The following is a 25,188-nucleotide window of genomic DNA, read 5'->3' on the forward strand; positions in this document are numbered from 1 at the left end:
CAACAGTAAACATCTTAGACTTTGCAGACCACGCGGTCTCTGCTGCACCTCTGACACTGTAATATGAATGCAGATTTAGTCAACATATATATTTTATATACACAAAATATATGTGTGTATTCCAATAAAACTTTATTTACAAAATAGGCAGTGGGCTGAATTTGGTCCATGGCCACAGCTTGCTGAACCCTGCATTGAAGCATTTTGGTAATTTTGCGATGAGGAGCTTTTTTCCTTAGTAATGGTTTGAAGATTTTTGTAGAATCAGGTTTATGGAATATCATATACATTTAACAGATCACTGAGGGAATCTAAGAAGGATATTAATCTGTTTTTGCTAAAAGAAAACAAAGATGCAAATAGAGAGAGTAATACAAACATTTAAATACATCAACTAAATTCTAATCTCAAACAAATCTTTCCAATCATCATCTGTATAGTCCTTAAATTGGAAAAATTCGTTGGAGTCTCTTTCCTTTTATTCCTTCTTTTCTGGCTAGGCTCTGGTATTTATTTATTTACATAATTTGTTTATTTTTACTTTGTTAAGAGTCTTAACCAATGAAATCTCAAGGGACCATCTTAGTGAATATACAGTAAACAAACTTGGGTAGATATACTTTTAACTTAAAATTCTCCCAGGAACCTAATCTGTAAGAAAAACAGTGCCTCTCTCCAATAGTATTTGAAGTCGTCCACTTCTTTTCTACATTTTTATCAAGCTATTTTCTTAAAGAAAACACTCCACAGATAATAATATCCTTAGAGAAGAAAATATCCTGAATAAAGAGAACTACTGTAAGGGATTCTTCATCAACAAGATAATTTTTTGTTGTTGTTCATTATCACTATGGAAAATAATCCAGAAATCATATTTTTAATACCAGTATTTTTTTTCAATCAAACTCAGTATTTTTTCTTTTTCCCATAAATGAAAAACCATATGAAGGAATCTATGCAAGTAAAGGAATTCTCAGCTGGTGCTAGTGGTAAAGAATCCATTTGCCAGTGCAGGAGACATAAGAGACACTGGTTTGATCTCTGGGTTGGGAAGATCCCCTAGAGAGGGCATGGCAACCCACTCCAGTATTTTTGCCTGGAGAATCCCACATACAGAGGAACCTGGCTGGCTACAGTCCATGGGGCTGCAAAGAGTCAGACATGACTGAAGGACTTAGCACACATGCAAGTAGAAGAGTTGCTTACCATCCGGTTAGGGAATAGAATATGTAATTTCTCAATTTTAACTCTAATGTCCAAGGCTGTACTCTCCAAAGTACATTAAAAGTAAATTAAAGTGGTAAGGCAGATTTTTCTCCATTTCCTTTCTCTCCTTCAAATCTACCCTAAAATTTGCATATACAAGGTCCTGAATATTCTGTAATAATGACTAATCATTTGATTGCAGATATCTCACTTTCCCATCTATTATCAAGTAATATCTTGCTGAAATAGTCTCAAAAATACATTTTGGGAAAGGCTGGTTCATAAGTTTAGAAGGTAAATTTATCTAGTAATCATTGCGTCATATTCTTATACGTGAGGACACTATGCTTATTTACAAAAGATATCTTAGTGGTTCGATATGATTTTGTAATTTGAGTACACTAAAAAATTTAGTCATTATAATGTTCAATATCAAATCAAATATCAATATATTTTCAAATTATAACAAAAATAGATTAAAAGGTTAACAAGACTATCAGTCTTCCTGGACAAACCCAATTCAACAAAAGTTTGCATATGTTTCTATTTCTGAAAAATTATTAAAGATATTACACTGTAATATTCAAATTGTCTCAAATTCTTGGTTATAAATTATTAAGTACACTAAGAAAATACTTCTTGTTTCAATGTCTTAATAATATAAGCCATCTAAGAAGCGTACTTATTCTTAAACGAATAAACTAATTGTTGTGGTTATTTTTAACTTAAAAAGATTGTATTTGCCCAAAAATTTAAAAAGTCATATTTATAATATTGGTATGGCAACTAAGTTTAAAAAGTTAAAGTTATAGGTGGATTTTGTAATCAGAGATGTATTGAATATAACCAGATTAACCAGCAGCAAGACAGTGGTTGCTTAGGTTTCTACACTTACAGTACCTCTTCAGTGATTTCTGTAAGTTAAGTGTTAGTCGCTCAGTTGTGCCTGACTCTTTGTGACCCCATGGACTGCAGCCCACCAGGCTCCTCTGTCCATGAGATTTTCCAGGCAAGGAAACTGGAGTGGGTTGCCATTTCCTTCTCCAGGGGATCTTCCCAACCCAGGGATTGAACCCAGGTCTCCTGCACTGCAGGCAAATTCTTTACCGACTGAGCTACAAGGGAAGCCCAGTGATTTCTGTAGTGCAGTGCAAACAATAGTTTAAAGTTTGCTTTTCCAAGTGCACACACACACACACACACACACACACACAGCTGTTGGTGTCCCAAAGCAGCCTCACACATCATACTTCTCTGAAGTAAGGACACAAGTCTGGCAATAATGCAGTTCATAATTAAGCTAAGTAGTGGTCAGAATATTGCAGGGCTGCTGACTCAGGGACTCATCATGTATTCTTAAATAACATATTTAAATCTGGGGATCTTAAGAGGGAAAACTCTTTTAAGTCCAACAGCAAAGCTCAAAGAAAGAAAAGCCAAGAAAATAAATTAGAGAACCTATGATTACAACATCATAGAAGTCTGTGCTGTGCTGTACTAAGTCACTTTAGGGATGCCTGACTCTTTGTGACCCTATGAACTATAGTCTGCCAAGCTCCTCTGCCCATGGGATTCTCTAGGCAAGAATCCTGGAGTGGGTTGCCATGTCCTCCTCCAGGGGATCTTCTGACCCAGGATTGAACCTGCATCTCTTATGTCTCCTGCTTTGGCAGGCAGGTTCTTTTTTTTTTTCGATTTTCAATTCATATTTTATTATGAGGCATTAAAATCTGGTTAGGAATAAATGAAATCAATAAGGAAGAAGGGAAGCAAAAAATGAAGGGCAGGCAGGTTCTTTACCACTCGCTCCACCTGGAAAACCCCATGGAAGTCAAAGACCATTCAAATACCAACAGTGTGGAAGAGGAACAACCAAACAAAAGCAGGTTACAGACAGCAATGATGACAGTGATAGAAATAACATATTTCAAATGAACAAAGTGGAAAAGGCCAAATTCATGGACTCTCTAAATGCTGCAATTACCATTTAGGCATGTACCAAATTGAGAGCAATACAAAAAGATATAATCAGCGCGGGCAGCTGTTTTCTCACTCTGAGGTAACAATGACACAAGAAAAAGCTCAGCCATTTGCGTATTTATTTTCTAGATTCAGTAGGCAGACTATAAAAACAGCTCACTGATGTTTTTCAAAAGTCAGAGGAGTAAGAATAGAAATTGTTAAAATGACTCATGAGATAAATAAGAGTATGTAATATTTTGTCATGTTATAATTTTATTTTCAAAGGAGGTGCAATTCCAAAAGATAGTATTCTCTTCAATTTTATTGAATATTTTAAGTACTTTTTCAATAATCTAGTAATAGAAAAACTACTTTTCAGATTGATAGTAATAAACTAGCTGTTGACAAAAAAATCCATGGTCATTTATATGAGTGTTCTCCAAAGAACCTTATGTATAAATATTAAAAGCAAGCTCCTTAAATTTTTGAACCTGAAATTTCACTTCTCAGGATCTTTCTTAAAGAAACAAATCAATGTACATACATCTTCATTGCACTATTATTTGATAATTTTAAAGACTGGGGAAAAGAAACTTCAAATGTTCAAAATAGGGGAATAAGTACATGCATTTATGGCATGTTTATAGAATATTATACATTCACAAAAAATTATGTGAATAGTGTGTACATCCATCCACCTGTATAAATTATATTAAAGATATTATAAAATATTAAATGACAGATATTGTACTATAGCTAGTAATTTTAAAAATATATATACTCATAAAAATATATAGGCACATAACTGATACAAAAGACAAAGAGATGGAGTGAAAAAGATGTAAGATTTACACATCAGAGTAGTTATCAGTTATCATTGGTTACCAGAAGTTAGTATAAGTGCTTTTGGCTTATTTGTGTTAATATATAGTTTATAAAGTATCCACAATGATCATACAATATACAGAAAAAAAATTATTAAAAATACACAAAATATAATATTTATGTGAACAAAGACAAATTATTCAGTTTGAAAATATTTTGTCATGATTTGATAAAGTCTTTTGGAAATAAATATTAAATAATTTTAAAAATGCAAATATGCAATCAATTATTTATCTTAGGGACATACACTCTTGTTAAATAAAAGTATGTGGGTGCACTGATTAAAAGTGATACAAAATAAGAAATACTTCCAAATGTAATAAAGTACACATCTTTCCAATTTTTATGTATATTAATACAAAAGTGATTTGGCATGTTCTCAAATTTTCCATGTTTTTTTCAAGTGTAGGACCTAAGAAACTGCAACAAAAACTTAAGTTCACTTTAAAATGATTTCTTCATAATCACTTGTCTGTAATGAATTTTCTCATTTTTTAGATTAAAACATTTATACTAGAGCCTCATAAAAAGTATACTTTTATTAGCCAAATTATTTATTAAAATAAATGTAATGCAGAGAATTAAATATTGGAACAAGTTAAACTGAGAAAAGATTTGGAAATAAATACTGTGAAAAAATTATAAATTATGTACCAAATTATTCTGTACTAGTACTGGGGCAAATGGAAGCATTTTATTTTGAAGTATAAACAAACATAATCTTAACTATACAACTAAGACACGTGAGTTTTAAGAAATAGTTATTTCCAAGTCAATCAATTTTGAGGATTTCTCTACTGTTGTCACTAGGAAATAACACATTTGCAATGAAAGAAAGTATGATTTGGTTTTGCATATATTGCATTTACTTATAAAATGATCTTGGCTCCTAGAAATGAAGGAACACTGAACTTCATAAGTGCCTAAAAGTTACATGTGGAATTAAATGAAACATAAGAATCCTAGAAACTTATACAACTGTTGTTCTACTGTGAGGTTCATAGTTATGGGCTATCGTCTCTTGAATTCTGTTCTCAACTTTAAAGATCTGTGTTAGATATTTAGGTTACCTGTTACTCTGCGTATCTGTATGCTGCTTGTCTATTAACAGTCTACCATATTCATTAAATGATACTTCAGAGGAGATGCTATAGACAAATTTCAAAGACTCCTTTCACTGTAGTCAAAAGAAACTGATATTCAAACCACTTTAGGACATACGTGATGGGGAGTGGTCTAGTGATCTCAGGAAATACAGTATGTCTATTTCCAACATCTAAATTCAGTGAACAGACTTACTGAGATTTTATTATTCAGAGGACTTGGATTATAGCACCATTTTATATTTCAACGTGTAAAGTCAGGATGTACTTCGAATCAGGGTAGATCAGGGTTTTGACCATGTAGAGTTCAGTGAAGGTAATCACCACAGTGTTGATAAGGCTTGGAACTACCCAGAGTTAGGGTAACGAGTATGTTTGTGTTATATGGGATTCAAGAAAATCTTAAAAACAGCACCAGTTTAAAAGGTAAGAGCCAAGGCTAGGGTTCAAGTCTTAATTTCTCAAGCCCTATAACTGTCAGCACTTCATTTCACCTTTCTAGGGATAAAGTTCACCATCTGTAAAATAAATAATTTTGGATCAGACAGTCTTTATGATCCTTTCAGCTATATAACTCTCTGATTGGTTAATTCTGAAGTCAAATAATGTTTAAGTGCTTGTTTTTTTATATTGTAATACCTATTTCATCAATGTAGAAAATGTAAAGTGTTCTAAAAATTCTTGCTCTCTTTGCCCTGGCATTGCATTCATTAAAACTTCCTTTAATGAATGTTTGTGTGTGTGTGTGTGTGTGTGTGTATGCATAGCAGCAGGGAGAGGAATGAGATGAAAGAATAAAGGAGGGAAGGAGAAAGGCAAAAAGAGGGGGAGGGAGGGAGGCTGGGAAAGAGAGACAGAATTGAAAAGCTCATTAAACCAAAAACTTTGTACAGAAAAAAAAAAAGATCATAAGGGCAATCTAATCTAGAAGCTTCTTTCAGACTAGCTAAAATGTAACATTTTCTACAGTGTACACTGACATGTTTAGGGGGAAATGTTAGTAATCTAATAACTTAGTTACTTTTAACTTGTTCGTCAATTCCTTTATCTTTGAGAACACAAGATATATTTTAGAGGATAAACTAAATTTTAAAATGTAAGTCTCTCAAAGAAGGAATGTAATGATTATCATCACAATTGCTTTTAACAAAAAGTATAATAACCACTGATAAATGATAAAAACATGAGTCATATTCATCAGGTTAATAAGGTATACCTTATACGTGTTAAGCTCTTTGGAATGTTCTGACTTTTCATTATAGCTAAAATCTACATTATAGATAAGATAATCCACAGGGTAGTAAAGTCATAACATTACCATGAGTATGTCTTATCTCCATCTTACTGTGTTTTGGTATGACATAATTAGCATAGACCACTCTGTGTCTGACATCTGGAGCCTAATTAACATATCCTTAAAATATACTTCAACTACATCCATTCACGTATATCAAAGGATAGCACAGAAGGCTTGAAAGGAGTATAATAAAGAAATTTAAATGCATCTTTACATTTGTTTGCTTAGAAACATATAGAAATTTAAATATACTTAGAAATACTGTGTTAATTTGAAAATCATAAACTTATAAAAATATCCACCATATAAAAACTGGGATAAGACCTATGCTGGAAAAGAGACCTATGTAATTTTTCTTATGTATATTAGTTTGGAAATTAATAACACCTAAATCTATGTGCCCTTGATTGAATATTTAGATATGTAGATTTTAAATAGTACCCATGCTTGGACATCAAGCTTTATTTCTTTCTCCAAAGGTGCTAATAATGATTATTATTGGTCAATGGTGCAAGAATGACCATACAGAGTAATGTCACACAGTATTCAAAGAAATGTATCTTAAATGCCTTCATGAATAGGGACATTTTATGAAATATTCCTATTTAGTACTGAGAAGAAAGAAAATTAAAGTTAGATGAGATCACTCTCAGAAAGAATGAAGAGGCACCAGTAGAGATTAACATATGTTAGAGACTAAACTGAATTTCATTCAACTTTTCAAATTACACATGGGAATATCAGTTGCACTGAGGATCCTAAATAAAACTGCAAACTGGATTTGGTTGGTCTCCACTGACATTAGATTTCCCTTCCTCAACCCTCTTCCTGCTCTCTTCTTCCTAGACCTCTAGCCTTGTTCTGTCATGTTGTTCTCTGGACAGTATCCCACACCCCACCTCCCTTCATTCTCTACTTTGTCACCAATAAAGCCCCCATTTCCTGAGAATGAAGGCATGGACTCTGGCACCAAATCTGAATGCTTCTGCTTAAATTCCAGATTCAAATGATTAAGAGTAAGTTATTTAATAGATTTATACCTGAATTTTTCAGTTTATCTACTAGAAATAAAAATAGTACCTACAAAGCATGGGAAACTCAGTTATGGATTAAAATAACTTATACCACAGTGACTGATTACTGAGTCCTACTTTTGCAACTATGCCAAGTCCAAACCCTCCCAATCCCCTTGTCTGAGCTAGTTCTTATACTGGGTCTCCCAAGAGTAAAATCTGCAATATGTGGAATTAACTTCCTAGGCATCAGTTATTCATCACCATGGGACTCATCGAATCTAGTATAAAAACAATGGATTTTTATATGATGTGAGCATTTGAGCTTGTACAAGTGAGCCTTATATATTTGAGCTGTCAAGTTGGACTACCCAAATATAGAGTTTCTTACTGTCTCCAATACTGAGTCAAGTGTAACATTATTTGGTTACTGCTTGTTTCCTCTTATTTCATGATGACTTTACTCAAAGAAATACTTCATTGAATACTATAGTTAAGATAAGTCTAATATTGTCAAACTTAGGTCTCAAAAGTTCCCTCAAAGGTCATATTTGCCAAATTCAGTGATTACTCCTCAGCACCATTCTCCTGGGCTCACTGCAGCCCTTGGTGTTACTACACTATACTACACTATTCTTGATATTCTCTCCATCAGTTTGGCTCCACATTTTTCTGATACTCTTGTTCACTCTTTCTCAGATGACTTTGTTAGCTCACCTTGTTCAGCCCATCACTGACATAAATGCATTTCCTAAAGTGTTACTATAACTTTCTTCTTTATTCATACTTGAGTGATTTTGTCTAAATCCATAGTTTCAACCGTCACTTATGAGTATTCCTCCCTTTAGTTCCTACCTTCCCTGTAACTCAAGGCTCACATTTTCAATGTTTTCTAAATACACCTAAAATCACCTTCAGCACCTAAAACACAGTTTGTCCAAAACAAGTTAAAGTTGCTTCTCATGTCTGCTCTCCCTTTAGTTATCAATACATGTCTAAAATATCCAGACTCTACTTGCTGACTGCCTTGCTTGTACTTCATCTTTCTTAGTTAACTGATTATTGCATTAGACACAAAGCTTTAGTCCTTCCTCTGTTTCCCAGCACATCCACTGTAGTCATCTCTTCTCTCTGAAGTCATAGGTCAACCTTGTCCATTAACATGGCCTTTTTGGGAGGGAACTTGTCTCTTAATTGCTTGAGATGTGTTAGATAAAGTAAAATTTTTGATTAGCATATATTTGGTAGTATTTGAGTAATATATTAAGATTCATTTAAATTTTGTGTATTTGCAATAATTTAAAAAGTCAGATGTATGGAGGCATAATTTATAAAAATTAATATTCACACTATGTAGGTACAAAAGTATATGACATTTGATACATGTATATAGTCATGCAGCCTCACCACAATCAAGCTACAGAGTGTATCTGTTACCCTAAAAAGTTCCCTGGTGTTGCTGTGTCATCAGTCCTCCCCCTGCCAGCCCAGATAACCACTGATCAGATTTCAAACTAAGCTTATAATTTTAGACTAACCCTTATAATGTTTCTCCAATAGTTTTTGGACTAAAATTTTATTTGATCAAGGCACAGAAAATGCAATATAACAATGCTTTTAAAAATAACAGTTAAAATTGTGTCCTCTAGAACTTGATACTTAATGTTCTGGCACAATTAAGTTCTTAACAATGACAGCAATACTCGGTACGTGCTAGGAATTGTGCTAACAGCTTTACATGTGTTTTAATCATGTACAGCTAGGAGACTGAACCAGTCAATTCTGGAGGAAATCAACCCTGAATATTCATTGGAAGGACTGATGCTGAAGCTGAAGCTCCAATACTTTGGCCACCTGATGTGAACAGCCGACTCACTGGAAAAGACCCTGATGCTGGCAGAGATTGAAGGCAGGAGGAGAAGGGGGTGAAAAGAGGGTGAGATGGTTGGATGGCATCACCGACTCAATGGGCATGAGTTTGAGCAAACTCAGGGAGATGGTGAAGGGCAGGGAGGCCTGGGATGCTGCAGTTCACACTGTCTCAAAGAGTCGGACACGACTTAGCAACTGAACAACAATTAGCACAGCAGTTTGCGGTAGGACTTTTTTTTTTTATTAGAAAATTTGTAAGGTGACTGATATTGGTCTGTTTTATAAAGCTTATAATCTGAAATATTTAGTCCTGAAATGACTCTCTTGCTCTTTCACACCACTCTCAGGTCTTTTTAATTCTTTTTTCTTTGCCCAATGTTCTCCCTTTAAAAACACCTCCTTTTTCTTTTCTAGCGACATCTCCTCTTGGCTAATTTTCTTTTTTGGCAATGCTTCTTCAGGCTATTTCCCTACGAGCCAACCTTAGACTGTGATATGGTAATTTTTAATCTGTAATCTTCTTTTTAGAGATTCCTTCTGGTTCTCTTTCCTATACTTTGAATTGGCCTAGCAACCTCCTTTACATTCAGCACGATCTTAACACCTATGACCAGGTTCTTCCTGTCAGCTGTGTTACATAATTGATTAACCCAATTGTTGTTGCTGTTCAGTTGTTAAGTCGTGTCTGACTCTTTGAGACACCTTAGACTGCAGCACACCAGGCTTCCCTGTCCATCACCAACTCCCAGAGTGTGCTCAAATTCAGGTCCATTGAGTTGGTGATGCTAACCATCTCCAATATTTCTATTTATTGTCATTTTGCTGTCCATTAAACTTTGGCTTTCCCATTATCAGTTCCCTTCCTCATCCCTCCTCTCATTTCCCATACCCCAGCCCTCAACATTTCAAGCAGACTGATAAAAGAAACTATTATCTGTCAAGTAGCATTCTTCTCTCCAGTTAAACTATAACCTAATTTACATTCCCTTGGGAATTATCTCTTAACATATTCATGCTAACTTATTCTGTTTTATATGAAATCTATTTACTGCTCATAACAATCCATTTATATTACAATATTTTTATAAATATTAAACATACAACTTTAAATAAGCAAAGAGGAAGAAAGTTATCTGAATATATGCCTTTTTTCAAAGGTCAAAATTTATGAAAATTTTAAGGCTTTTGGTTTGTACTAAAAAAAACTGCTTTTTAGGAAGATTATATTAAACTATGCTACCACTCTTTTACCACACTCTCCCTAGTGGTTATGAAAGAAATAAAACATTTTTGTATATTTTTTGATCAATGAATTTCCTGTTTAGTAAAATTTCTGTGTATGTCTTTTGCCCATTTTTCTATTAGAGCTTTTTGGAATATACAATTTATATTACAATTGATACTATTTGTTTCAAAGTGATTCAGATGTTAAGGCTCTTAATACTGAGTTGCAGCAAATATGTTTCACAATTTGTTGTCTGCCTTTTAATTTGTTTATGCTGATTTTGATATTTGAAGTTAATACCTGACACATTTTAGTCAGATCTCTCTTTTTATATTTTTTCATTGCTTTTATTCTTAGACAGCATTCTCCCCTCCAGAGAGAAACTCTTTATGCTTTCATCAAACATAATTAACTCCTTAATCACATGCAGTTCATTTTGCTTAATAGGAGGTATAAGCAAGCAGCCCAAAGTCACATCTCTAGTGAGTGACAGACTTGGGTTAGAATTCACACCTATATGGGTTCAATGTTCTTGCTGTTTCAATCCAACTCTCTTGCCTCAGAAATTATAAACTTCATTTCTGGTATAGCAGTCCTGATGTGCAAGTTTTTATGACAACAAGCTCCTAAAGTGGTAGCCACAAACTAGTAATAAGACATCTGCAATGAATATAACAAAAAGAATTAATGCTATCATTTTATCATATCATAGAAAGAATGTCTACACATCAAAATGCATGGGCTTCAATACAGTTGATCTAAAATAAAAAGTGCTTTTTAATATGTTATATAATAATAAAATAATGGTTTCATTTATATAGTACTTACTATGTAACAGACAGTTTTTAGGTGCTTTACATGGTATATATGAACTAATTTCATCATTATGAAAGCACTTTGACATAGTAATGTTATTATCTCCATTTTATAGGTGAGGTATCTGATAGCAACTTTCTCAGGATCGCACATCAAATAAGTGGTGAAACTGATCAGGCAGTCTAGTACCACAGTCTTTGCTCTAATACTGCTTCTCAGACTATTTCTTAAAGGAACACTATTTCCCCCAATATCAATATTTTTATGAAAGAGAATTAAAGTGAGAAAAATTTACTGGTCTAGGCAAAATTGAATATCATAGTATCAACAGTGCATTAAAACTATTTTGAAAATTTAGCAGTAACATCTTACAATCAGGATTAAGTTCTAAACTTAAAAACAATGCATTCTAACACCCCATTTAAAATATGAAACAGCTGAAACCCAAAGACATTAAATTATGTGTCTGTAATCACAGCTTACTAGCAAGAATAAGACTAAAACTAGATCTCTTGTCTTCTATCTAATAATCTTTCCAGTTTCTTCCACACCACCCACACAAGGAAGAAATGTTCAAGATCATGTTTATCCCATGTTTGGGTATTTTTGTTTCAAGCTCCAGGAACTTTCCTAACTCTATTACCTTATAGTTCAATATTTATAGGCTTTAAAGAACTAAGTCTAAGTATTATACTCTATCAGTAGTATTCATACATGCTGTGATGTTTTTGTACATGTCCATATACATATATTTCATTCAAGACTTTTTGGTTAAAAATCACAATGCTGCTGCTGCTAAGTTGCTTCAGTCGTGTCCTACTCTGTGCGACCCCATAGACGGTAGCCCACCAGGCTTCCCCATCCCTGGGATTCTCCAGGCAAGAACACAGGAGTGGGTTGCCATTTCCTTCCTCAATGCAGGAAAGTAAAAAGTGAAAATGAAGTCGCTAGTTGTGTCCGACCCTTAGCGACCCCATGGACTGCAGCCTACCAGGCTCCTCCGCCCATGGGATTTTCCAGTCAAGAGTACTGGAGTGGGCTGCCATTGCCTTCTCTGAAAAATCGCAATATTGCTTAATAAAATGTTAAGCTTAAACTTATATAAAATATTTCTCTAAGTTACTGTGTCTCTCATAGCATCTGAGCTATCTAACACAGTACTGAAACAGAGCTGACATCATGTGCCTCATTATGAACTGAGTGATTTGCATTTTCTGTAAAATTTCATTGTAGTAACTAGAGTTACGTTTTCCCATGACTAATCAATCTTGTAAAAAATTTTTTTCCCATGCCATGTGGCTTTCATGATCTTAGGTCCTCCACTAGGGACTGAACTTGCGCCCTTGTCAGTTAAAGTGCGGAGTCTTAACTACTGGACTGCCAGGGAACTCCCCATGATTGAGCAATCTTGAGTGCCTGTGTCTTAGATTTTTGTTAATAATATTATGTCCATTAAATACAGAATGTAACCAAAAACAGAAAATACCTACAAAATGGATAAAATATATTAAAAAATGATTGGTAATAAATTGAAAACTTGGGGAAATTTCAAAAACAGTTTATATGTACATTTAGATGTAAACACATAAACACTTATGTCAAACTTCCCCTACAATGAATGTTACTTCTCTACCACTTTAGGATACAACACAAGTAGAACAAAATGTCAAATGTAAGCTCATAGCACTGAAAATATGGTACATATGCCAAGCAAACATAATAAGAATTGAAGAGTAAATTTGAAAAAATACATACCAGTGAACAATATTCCAGAATAATCAGATAAACAAAACAAAAAAGGAACCATTTTCATGCTAAGAATACTATAATTGAAATCATTTAGCTCAGGCTTCTCTCCAGAGCTCCAGACCCATATATCCAAACACAGATATTAGATGAATATTCCAGAGAAACCTCAAATTAACCCATCCCCAAACTGAGCTCTTTATTTTGCACCCTAAACTTTTGTTCAATTCATATTCCCTATAACATAAACTATACCATCACCTATCCAAAGATTATTCTTATTTTTTTCTTTTCCTTACAACAATAATGTCCAATTGATAACTAAGTCTTATAGATTCTACATCTTTAAATAACTTCTAATGAATCAACTGCCTCTACTGATACCTTAATTCAGCCAATTTTGATCTCTCAACTGATTTATGCAATATCCTCATAAACGGTATTTCTGCTTATATAGTTCCAGTCCACTTTTTACCAAGCTTCCAGGTAGTCTTTCTAGAAGCAAATATCTGATTGCATCCCTCTCTTGCTTTATATGCTTCAATAACTTACACAAACTTCAGAAACCCTCCCCGGCCTACTTTTGTCTAAACAAATCTGAAGCCATTCCGCCATATTGTTTCCTCTGCCTGATGTATTCTGTACACATTAAGGTCAACATATTCCTAGCTTTCAGTATTCAACTCAAGGATCATTGCTTCCATGAAGCCTTTCTTGAACTAATACCCACACTTCTCAGGGGGAAATGATAACACTATCCTTTGTGATTCCACTTTAGTCTACATATACATATAAATTATATGTAGATATTTCTTATAGCACCTATAATACTGTTGCGCTTATTCATTAGACTCATACTAGAAAAAGCCCACAAGGAAAGGGGCTATTTTGTGTGCCCTGTGATTTCCAGCACCTGGAACAGTACCACACAGCGAGTACTCAATAAATGAGTGTTGAATAAATGTTTACTTCTTTCATGAAACTTTGTCTGGCCGTCTATTCAAATCAAATTTTATTTGACTTTATACCTTTGTAGAACATACTGTTGAGTCATCCATTTTAGCACATCAACATAGCATGTTACCCACATTTTTTAACTCCTCTGTGATACTGACAGCTTGTTTAGGGGATGTATTAGGTCTTTAATAATTTTCCATGTTCTAACACACTGCTGAACTCAAGACAGAAATAAAATACATTTAGAATTATGTATTAAAAAGTTAAAAATAAGTTTTAAGCCTAAAACAAACTGAAGTATGATTAATTTGTTAATTTAACCTACCTGACTATACATAAGCATACATATATTTGAATCTGGAGTTAGTTACCCAGTTATGGAAAAAATGTATATATATACTTCTATGACATAAAATTAATCATTTTATTTTTATTCATCTAATTGGAGCAGTTGCTGCTAAAAGTTGAATATACAACTACCTAAAATAAAAATGCCTGCAGATTTAACATTTTGTTAATATAGGAAAAGAATGAAAAATTAGAAGATAAGTAAAATATAGTAAAAAAAAAAATTTCTAAGACAAGTTAGATAAATGAAAAATAACAAAGAAAACAGTAGAAGAGACAGACCTGCATGTCTTCTCCTTGTGGCGTCCACTTCTTCTGTGATCACATCGTGTAATGGACAGACATAGACAAAGGAGATGGGTGTGAGTGGATGTGCTCAAAAGGCAAAAAGTGACACTGAAGGGAAGGGCCTCAAATCATTTTGAGAAAGAATCCTGTGCACAGTTGCAGGGAAGATATAATCAAATACATACCATATTAAAAGAAAAAAAATACAGAAGAACTGACGGTGAACTGGTTAAGCTACTATGGATTAGCAGAATCAGAAAAGTAAAGTTAGTATAGAAATAAAGAGGATTCAAATGTTCACAATTATTTATGGACAGCCAATCCTGAACAGTGATGCTGAAGAAAGATATCATTAGTAAAATCAACAGTACTTGTAAGACCATATTGTTTAAGACATTACTAAGTCCATTTCAGATCTCTGAAAATGCTTTTAGAATTTTTAGTTATCATTGAAAGGAAACGATTTAATTGAATAATCTTCAAAAAGAGCAATAAAAATAGTTTATTTCTATGCCCTTCAAGTTTCCTTAATTTGTCAGTACATATATGAAAATAAAGTATGACCATTAGGCCAATAATTCACAATACTTCAGTACAACAACATATTATTATAAAAATATCCTAGAGTAACAAATATAATAAAACTCATTATAAAAGACTAGCTGAAATAAAAGACTTTATTTAAATGTTAATAATTCAAGTTAATATTCAATTAAGATAAATTTTATTTGATCATATTCCCTTATAAGGCTTATTTATTCAGAAAATTCTTACAGACATCACAGAACGGATCATTGATGTTCGCACAGAAATTTGCCCATTCAAATCCAACACCTCCTATAGCAAATATGGCACGTGTTTAGGAAACACTTCTTTATCCATTGATAGTGGAAAAGTTCAGAAGACATTTTATACAGTGTTGAAGCAGGAAATGTATGGTAAACTGAGCATTCTAAGAAAAATTTTTTTCAAAGATATTAAAGAGTTAGTATGACTGATACAGATAAACATTGTAACACAAAATCAAAATGGCCTATCTTAATCACTTTCTTAGCTTCAAATCAGGTGACACAAATTCTTAAATCAAAATACCACACTCATTTCTGCAATACTTGTATCATGGTTTTTGAGTGATTTATAGAAAAACATGTTTTATCAAAATATATTTGGAATATTGATATATTGAAATTATAACTCTTTAGAGAAAGCATTCCTATAACAAATTTATCTCTTTCTGAATAGTGAGAAAATGAAAATTTTCCACTAGGAAAGAAGTACTGAGGTAACCAAAGCTTTACATTTTAAGAGAGAAGAGAAATTCTGCTATGAATTCTAGAGATCTGAAAAAAAATTACACATTTTGAAACGTAAATGTCATTTTGATTACTATGCAAGTATACTTTTGACCCAATCAAAAGTAGACAGTAAATCTCATCACAATTATAATACAAACTAGACTTTGGCAATAGGATCGACCACTAGGAAAGTATTATCCTCTGAAATACACTCATAAATTAACATGCTATATACCATATTTTCTTTTGCATCCCAGTCCACCCATTTCTCAAAGTAGATAAAATAGGAAAATATCAGCTATATTAGTACAATAGGTTAATGCTGAGATATATTAATACCATATTTTGCATCATTTCCTATAGTAAAAACTTCCCTACATACATATTTACCACACTACTAAAGCAGCTTCCACACACGTTAAAATGAAATTAGTATGAATTGGACAAAATAACCACCTAAGTATATTCCACCTCTAAGAAAATATTTTATTTTTTTGCAGAAAACATAAAAGCAACATAAATAAGTAGAGCTTCTTTTGGTACCTAGCATTTTCCTGTATTTTGAGTATTTTATAATGGCATTAAAGCAATATTTCTCATGTTATATGGATTTAAAACATTCAAAATTCTTTCTAACCCATTTATTAATTTATTATAGAGAATAACTGAAGCACACAGACGTTGAGTGACTTAACCCAAGGTCATAAAATAAGCTCAAGGCCAAAACCAGATATAGAACACAGGTCTCCTGATTACAGATCAATTTTCTTTCTACTAGATGCTATATGACCCAATAAAAACATGTGAAATAAAAAGTCAATTAAGAAAAAATAAACTTTTTTCATGGTAACACCTGAACTGGATATTTTATTATATAGTATTAACTAGACGCTTTAAAAAAGAGGTACATGGTACAACTAACTATGCAAGTAATTCACCAATGCTTTTTACTCTTGTGAAGAATATGGTAATACTTAGCACCAACAATTTAATTGTTTTGAGAAAATACTACAAAATTTATACTGTAGAAAAGGATGAAAATGAAAGATTTTAACAATGACCTCACTATGAACTGAAAGTGCCTATTAAATCATTTTTCCATTACTTATGTCAACATGATCACTTAATAAATAGATCTTAATCTTACATAAAAATCACTTAACTTTAATTAGAAGATCGAATATCAATTTAAATCATAAAATTTCAATGAATAGCTTTCAGTTATACCGAATATATTTTTTAAATGTTTGGCTTTCCTGTCTTCTTTGTGGTTATAGCTTTAATTATATACTGTTTGTATTAGAATATCCACTTTTGAAAAGAGAAGCTTATGCTCTATATCCTTTAAACAGCTGTGTCATATTTCAATGGCAATAGCTATAAAAACTTATTTCACATATATTATTATAATAAATTACAGGCTTTCGTGAACCTTGAAGAAGCTAAAAGCACTCCCTTCACTTTTCCTATCTCTCTACTTTTCCTTTAATCCTTACTTAGTGACAAACATTCTACCTTCAGTGCTGTTAATGGCAATTCTAATCAGAAATCTTTCTAACATGTCATTTAACCAATAACCAGTTAGAGAGATTAAAGACAGTAAAAGTATACACTCTCTTAGGGATCTATTACTGTCACACTATAGCTGGTTGTGATTAAATAGATAGATCTATATAGATATAGATAAAATATACACTTACAGCCTTAAGACTTTAAGTGTATATTAGAACTTGCATGTAATTAAAAGTTAATAACAAGTATGAGGGCTTTTCCTGAAATGGCAACCCACCCCAGTATTTTTGCTGGAAAATTCTATGAATAGCAGAGCCTGGGGGGCTATAGTCCATGGGGCTGCAAAGAGTCAGAAGTGACAAAGCATGCACGCAATGAGGGTTTTTTAAAGGTCGTAGGAGCCTTAGAATGTTTCCTTTGAGGGAAGGAGAAATATTTTTCAAAATAAAGCCTAAGCATAGCATCTACTTAGTAGGTATCTCAACAATATAAAGATCAGGAAAGATCTAGAATAAAAAATCAAAATGTTTATCGAAGTTTACAGATTTCAAATTAAAATTTCCCTACTGTGACAAAAATCTTGTTGAAAAACTCCTCAATATAAGTGATTCAAATTTATTTTCTAAACTAGTTATTACTTTCCATAATTTTGCAACAACCTTCAGATTATTGAATATTTACAAAAATTTCTACCTACCTATTGGAATAAGTGAAGCATGATCTTTTGAAATATTAACATATTTTTAAAGTTAACAAAAATATTTATCTTTTAAATGTCTTATTTCTTATTCCTAGCTGTGCCAGTTTTTTTCTGATTCTATCCTGAGAGTCTTACTTGTAATGTAATTTTAAATGCAGAAGAAAAACATGCTTAAAGTACTTATTGAAGGAGTTTAAAATAATTGATTTCCAAACTACAGCATGCTACTTATCATAAAAAAGAAAGTCACTTAAGTACAGGCTTGGCCTTATAAATTTATCTGTATGTTTAATGAAAATGGAACCAACTTTAAATGAGCAAGTAAACTCATAAATCATGAAGTCTCACATTATTCCAGGAGAATATCCTTGTTAACAATGCTGTGTTTACTTCTGAAGGTATCAGCAATACTTAATTCTAAAATTCCCATCAGTTGATTTGCTTTCTATAAAATATCTACTTAGTTTGTTTTATATCACGTTCTCCTGCCAAAATAAAGTATATTCATTTGAAAACAATCCAGAAATAATTAGAAATTACCAACCTGTTAATACTAACCAAGAATACAATCTTGATTCTTTTTCCCAGATAAAGATGGATTAGACTAGCATCTAATTAAAGACTAAAATATTGATTTAGTCTGAAATGTATTGTTTCTACTTTTAAGAAAGGTTAGAGTATTCAAGAATGAAAGAAAACAAAAGCACAAATATCAAAATAATCAAGGAAAATTTTTAAGTATGAAATTCACTAATATAACACACTTTTGAATATTTAGTTTGCCTCATGATAAATTTTCTACATAACTCCAAAGGTTGAACTGAGTAAAAAAATCCCTGCCTTCACCTCAGTTGCAGATCTATAAAAAATACAATATGGAAACTCTATTTTGGAAAAAATTAAAGGTTAATACATTAAATCATATAATGCTAAAACAAGGGGCTAATAAAAAAATACTTACAGCAAGTAGTAAAGCATAACTTGTTACTTTGAATATTCTCAATTTCCAAAAAATTGTATAATCATACAGTCACTCAGGAAAGTGCTTCATTGCCCTCACTTTTCCAGAAAATCATAAGCACTTATTTCCAGATAAGATACAGCAAGGTAAGTAGCACTGTCAAATTTCACAGTAATTATACAAAAAGTAGCTAAGTCAATTGTAGATTTTCCTAGCTACAGCATACCTTCCACTTAGAAAAAGACAAATCAAGGTGGACAATCTTTTTTTATAGATAGTTATCAATCATCACATGTATCAGAAATCATTTATAATTACATCTCAAAGTATTGTAGATTCTGAACTATTTAAGTCCAGGAGTTTTTTATTCTGGAGAAAGAGAAATTTTATCAGTCTAAAACATTCATTTAGTATAACTGATGTTAGCTTTTGCACCTACTTTTGAGTTTAAGTAAAATATGAGATAAAATATTTTATGCAAAACTATGCTCTTTTGCCATATACTATGCTAATTACTAGAAGAACAGATAACTCACAAAGTGAAAATAATAAATTTCAACAGATTAACTTTGTTTTCATCATTTAAAAACAGTACATTATTTTAGGCATAGTATTCTAGTCTAGAATTGGATTGTTTATCGAGAAAATAAGCAACAGAGTTTACATGCTTGCATGTCCTTGATTAGCATTAAGAATGGTTTGTTAACTTTATGGCCTACCCAAAATCTATGACACATTCTACATGAAGAAGATATTTAATGATTTACTCTGAAGATTAAACATAAAACCTGGGTTTTAAAATCATTTATAAAATTCTTGAATTTTATGATCACATTAAAGATACTAATACGATAAACATCATTATCTTTCCCAGGGATTTTCATCTATATTGCTATTAGTTAAGTCAGAAATACTGAAAATAAACCACCCATTTGCTGATAATTCTCTCAGAACAACCTAGTTCAGAGATGTATTTTTCTTAAAAGAAGCAGATACTAATCCATATTACTTAAAGTTCATTTAAGTTTTGTTAACCCATTTTCTAGTCTACATCATGCCATTTAGCACTCCAGTTCCATAGTCATATTTAAAATAAAAACTTCAAGCAGTGTTTTAATTGTTAGTATATATCCTTAAAATGAAAAATTCCTAGTGTTGTTCTTGTATAAATTTTCATAAGAGAGCAAAAGAAAAAGATAACAATTAATGTGATTAATACATAGCCAACAATGCATCTCAGGTTTGGGTTCAAGCCTTTCCAAATTTTTTCTAATGCTACAAGTTTGCTACAATAATCCTTTGATTAAAAAACTTTGACTATTAATGGAAGATGATCTCTTAGATTTTAATGAATAAAAATTATATATTAAACACTGATCATAATTACTGATAATTAATATGGTAGATATATTTAAGTATAAAATAAAGAATGAATCCAAAGAGGTCTCCTGTGAAGTCCAACTCATAAACAGGCTGTTGAAATGCAATCAGGCCCATCTGATAATCAGCCCACTGTTTTCCACCCATTCTATCATTCCAAAGTTTCAATCATTAAAAAATTCTCAACATATTCTACCTTTCTTTTAGAAACAAAAATATTTATGAACAACAGAGTTTAACATAGTATTTACTGCCTTAGCATATTGCATACTTACTCATGACATTTAGGGTTTGAATTCCCAGGAATTTCCCAGTATATAGGAAAATGCACAATTGCCAAGGTAGGAAAATCTATAAACATTTTAAACCATGATATTAAGGCACTCTAACTACATTAATTTTCCCTATTGCATACATAGCTTATACTTAATCAGAAGGCTTAAGTAATAAAAATATATGCAATATATGAGAATATACAAATTTAAAATATCTAAAGGAAATTAAGATTTCCTTTAAAATTTAAACTTAAATTTTAAATTTCACAAATGAAATGAAATTAAGAAATTTCATTTGTGAGGCTTAAAAATATATTTGGCCAAATACTGAATCTTTTCCTGATTTTAATATTCAATGTAATTTATTTACATAGATAATATATGGCCACAAGAGTATTCATGTCATCAGACATGATGGCAAGCAAGAAAAATAAATAATAGTTTATGACCAAGGATAATCATATCACACAACACAACAAGGAGATATTTTTACACTAATAATTTTTGTTAAAAAAATCATAACATAAATCATAACATGAAACCAATTTTATACTTTTTCAAAGTCTTCAGAAATATATTAAGCTACTTTTATTTTCCAAATAAACTGATTATTTACATATTTATTTTAAACTGAAGGATAATGATTTACAATACTGTGTTGGTTTCTGCCATATATCAACATTTTGGTGATTCTTAGATGACACAAGTGATGCTTAATTAAAGATTTGAAAAAGAGTGAAAGATATTTTTCTTACAACTTTATGAATATATTTAAATTCCCAATATGATTTCAGTTTTTTTTTTTAATTTTTAGAATTTAATTGTTTCACTAACAGGGAATTCACAGATTAACCATTTTACACAAAGGCATTTTTTCCTTATGGGCTTTCCGGGTGGCTCAGTGGTAAAGTACCTGCCTGCCAATGCAGAAATGCAGGAGACAAGAATTCCATCCCTGGGTTGGGAAGATCCCCTGGAGGAGGAAATGGCAACTCACTTCGTATTCTTGCCTAAAAAATTCCATGGACAGAGGAGCTTGGTGGGCTACAGTCCCTGCAGTCACAAAGAGTCGCACATGACCGAGTGAGCACACAGCACACATTTTTTTCCTTGCTCGCCAGACTTATGTAACACAATACTTCTCAAAACATCCTCTTTTCTTTAATAGCACTATCACAATTATAACAATGAAATCTTTAGTGTAATTATTTTTAACTTATGTATTATTGCCAGAATGTAAGCTCTATGAGGGCAATTGCTGCATCTCTCTTGTCTACCCCAGGAACTAAGTACTTACCATAATGTTAGGCACACAACAGCATAGCAATGAATACTTGTTAATAAATTAGTTTAATTTATATATTGAAATTTTATTTTAAGCCACATCTGTGGCTTGTAGGATCTTAGTTCCCTAACAGGGATGGAACCCAGACCCCCTGCGGAGTGAGTGAAAGTTAAAGTGTGGAGTCCTAAACACTGGGCCGCCAGGGCAGTCCCTATATTGACATATTTTAAACTATAGGTTTCAGAGATTTAACACGAACTGAATTTCTGCATAAAAATACATTAACCTTGTTACTATAAACATAATTTTTAAAGATGATAGTTATTATAAAAAACCATTAGCATTCTTAAGATTTGAATGAAATTTTCATTGTACTCTCATCCAATTACTGATTAAAAGTAGTATTGATTATTCAGTTGACTTGTCTCTGCATTTTGCATCTCTTCCTTTTGCTTCTGGTTTAAGTTTTTGTCCTCTCCTTCTTAATCATATCTCCCCAAAAAAAAAGAAGAAAGAAGAAAATAAAATCGCTTCATTTCAATTTACTGGTAGAATTAATGGCTTGAAGAGACTATTGAATTCACATACAATGCTATCATTCTGTCTTGTTTTGGTTGCAATAATTTCAGCTCCAGAAGTTGTAAGTAAATCATTACCAATTGATATAATACCTCGATAGCATTTGCAATTAAATATAAGGAATGGCCTACAAAGACACGCTTAAATATATATATGTTGAGCTTTCTAGAGAACTTTTAAAGGGATGTAAGCACTTTTCATTTAATTTGGGTCTAAGCAACCAAATATATGTTATTTGTGCTTAAGTTGGTCACCTTTTCCCTAAAGAAATAATCTTAATAATAAAATAATTGCTTTTTCCAAAACATGTGTAACTAGTTTTCTAAATAAATCTTGAATTGTTTTCACCATTCTAATCTAAACAAGCTCTACACACTCTAAAGTTCACACCAAAGTGAGAAAAATGAAGTACAACAGCACACACATGTTTAAAAAGCATGAAATGCAATGCTTATAGCCTCATGCTTTCAGCTGTTTTCCAAATCCTGACAAACCTGGCTCAGATTGGTGTTTCTTTGTCGGCAATGGTTTGTCATCACTTATTGTACCATTCACCTTTTTCTGCTGGTCTTCCCATGTAACTTCTAATATAAATCAAAAAATATAATCAGAGTTTGCGAGGCACATTAGATAATTTGCGTACTAAAAACCTAAAAATACTTCATGGATCTAATTTTAAAAAACTATTTTTCCTGTAAATTCTTCCATAAACTCTCAGTAATATACAGTTAATGTTTTAAATATAGACATATGACATTTTAAATTGTTTTGTAGATTTCAAAATCCAAAGCATTTAATTTTACTTTCAGGAAATTCTAAACTTTATTTTCAATAAAAGATTACTGAATGTATGAAGAAAATGATTTCAGTGATATATCAAATAGTTTTTTTATTCAATAGTGAGTAATATTAATTTGTTATAAATAAACATTTTGCTAAACATTAGTGTGGTAGATGAAATGTTTATATGGAACTAAAATACAGAGATTTTCATACAAATCAAGAGAAAATCTGTTATATTTATTTATTTAATATATTTATATATTTATTTATTTATAAATATATTTTTATATATTTAAATATATATTTAATATATAATAAGATAAAATGGTGATTTATTTACAACCGTATTTAGTACTTTCATTGAACAACAGAAAAATACATGTGCTATGGAATATTATCTTAATAAAAATTAGTATCTTAATAAAAAATGAATATTAGTTTGATATTGAAAATGCATTACCTGGCTTATCTAAAATCATTTGGAATTATTTGTAGTATAATATAACATTCATTCTTCAAAAAATATTTATTCAGCACCTACTATAATCCAGGCATGTTTAGCCATTGGTGATATAACAACAACAACAAAAGACAAAAATCCATGGCCTCTAAAACTTACATTCTAGTGGGAGAAATAAATTATAAACAAGATAAATGAGAAAAATATGTTGTGATTTAGATACTGGTAAGTGCTAAGAAGACAAACACGAAGTAGGTAAGAAATAAAGGGACTGTGCAAGGTGTGATGCAAATTTGAATAGTTAGTCATGGAAGTTCTGATTAAGAAGGAAGGTTTTGAGTGAGGAACTTAAGGAAGTAAGGGAGTTATGCCTATGATTATTAAGGGAGGGCATCACAGGTAGAAGACAGCACATGCAAATGTCCTGAGGTTGAAGAATGTCTGATGTGTTCTAGGAAAGCACAGAGGTCTCCTGGCTGGAGTACAGTGAGGAGAAAATGGAAAATCACAGAAGGTGAGGTTAAAGAGGTAATGAAAAAGGAAGTGGAGGGAGTACAGATCATGTTGGGCCTTGTAGATCATGTTTCAAAAGATTCACTGTCACTCTTTGATCTTAATCTCACAGTAGCATTCACAAACACTTAAGTATACACTTGCTTTTCTTTTTATTCCCATGTTTCTAAAGCCATAAGTCAAGTAGACAGTTAACCATCTAAGGACATTTTAATCCCCAGGAAGTTTCACCATGCTGTAAAAGATCCTCTGGTACTTATTCACCTTTGGCCATAAATAATGGAATACTGGAATGAAATACTAACCTATTTTATAATATTAAGCTAAGCAAAATATAACCAGGAAGATAAAAGCACTGTCAAAAATGAAAAAAAATATGCTATATTGCAACATCAAATATGGATGATTTTGGATACACTACTATCTTTATTTACATATATTGCTAGAATTGACTGCATTAAGCATAAGGGTTTTTCAGTTCCTAGACCTGAAATATGGAAATGCTATTTAATAAAGGCATTTTATTCTGGTCCAACATAAATCAGCAGGAAATAAACTTCTTGCTTTGAGGGTATTGAATTTGTACTTTGGCATGTAGTTGACCCCCCTGATTTTCTAATTGATAAATAATCTGATAAAGATGCAAAATAGCATTCCCAGATGGTAAAAAATCTGGATAAAGACACAATGTTAGAATCAACTGTTAGTGGAAAGAGAAATCTTAAAA

The 25,188-nt window shown here is 32.0% G+C and overlaps 1 protein-coding gene across 37 annotated transcripts in view; it reads right to left on the bottom strand.

The window, feature by feature from the left end:
• RIMS2 (regulating synaptic membrane exocytosis 2) overlaps nt 1-25,188 on the bottom strand; it is a 592,618-nt gene that overhangs the window by 162,013 nt on the left and 405,417 nt on the right. For 9 of the 37 annotated variants that reach the window (XM_068983611.1, XM_068983615.1, XM_068983614.1 and 6 more), the window contains one exon: nt 14,713-14,745. The exons of 25 other annotated variants lie outside the window; for them this stretch is intronic. In XM_068983611.1, the coding sequence (XP_068839712.1) occupies nt 14,713-14,745 (33 nt within the window). Of the gene's footprint in view, nt 1-14,712; nt 14,755-25,188 lie in introns of all 37 variants that reach the window. 3 more of the 37 variants (XM_068983610.1, XM_068983622.1, XM_068983624.1) reach the window with 2 other exon arrangements.

This window comes from Capricornis sumatraensis, chromosome 11, assembly GCF_032405125.1.
Source record: "Capricornis sumatraensis isolate serow.1 chromosome 11, serow.2, whole genome shotgun sequence".
Taxonomy (NCBI): Eukaryota; Metazoa; Chordata; class Mammalia; order Artiodactyla; family Bovidae; genus Capricornis; species Capricornis sumatraensis.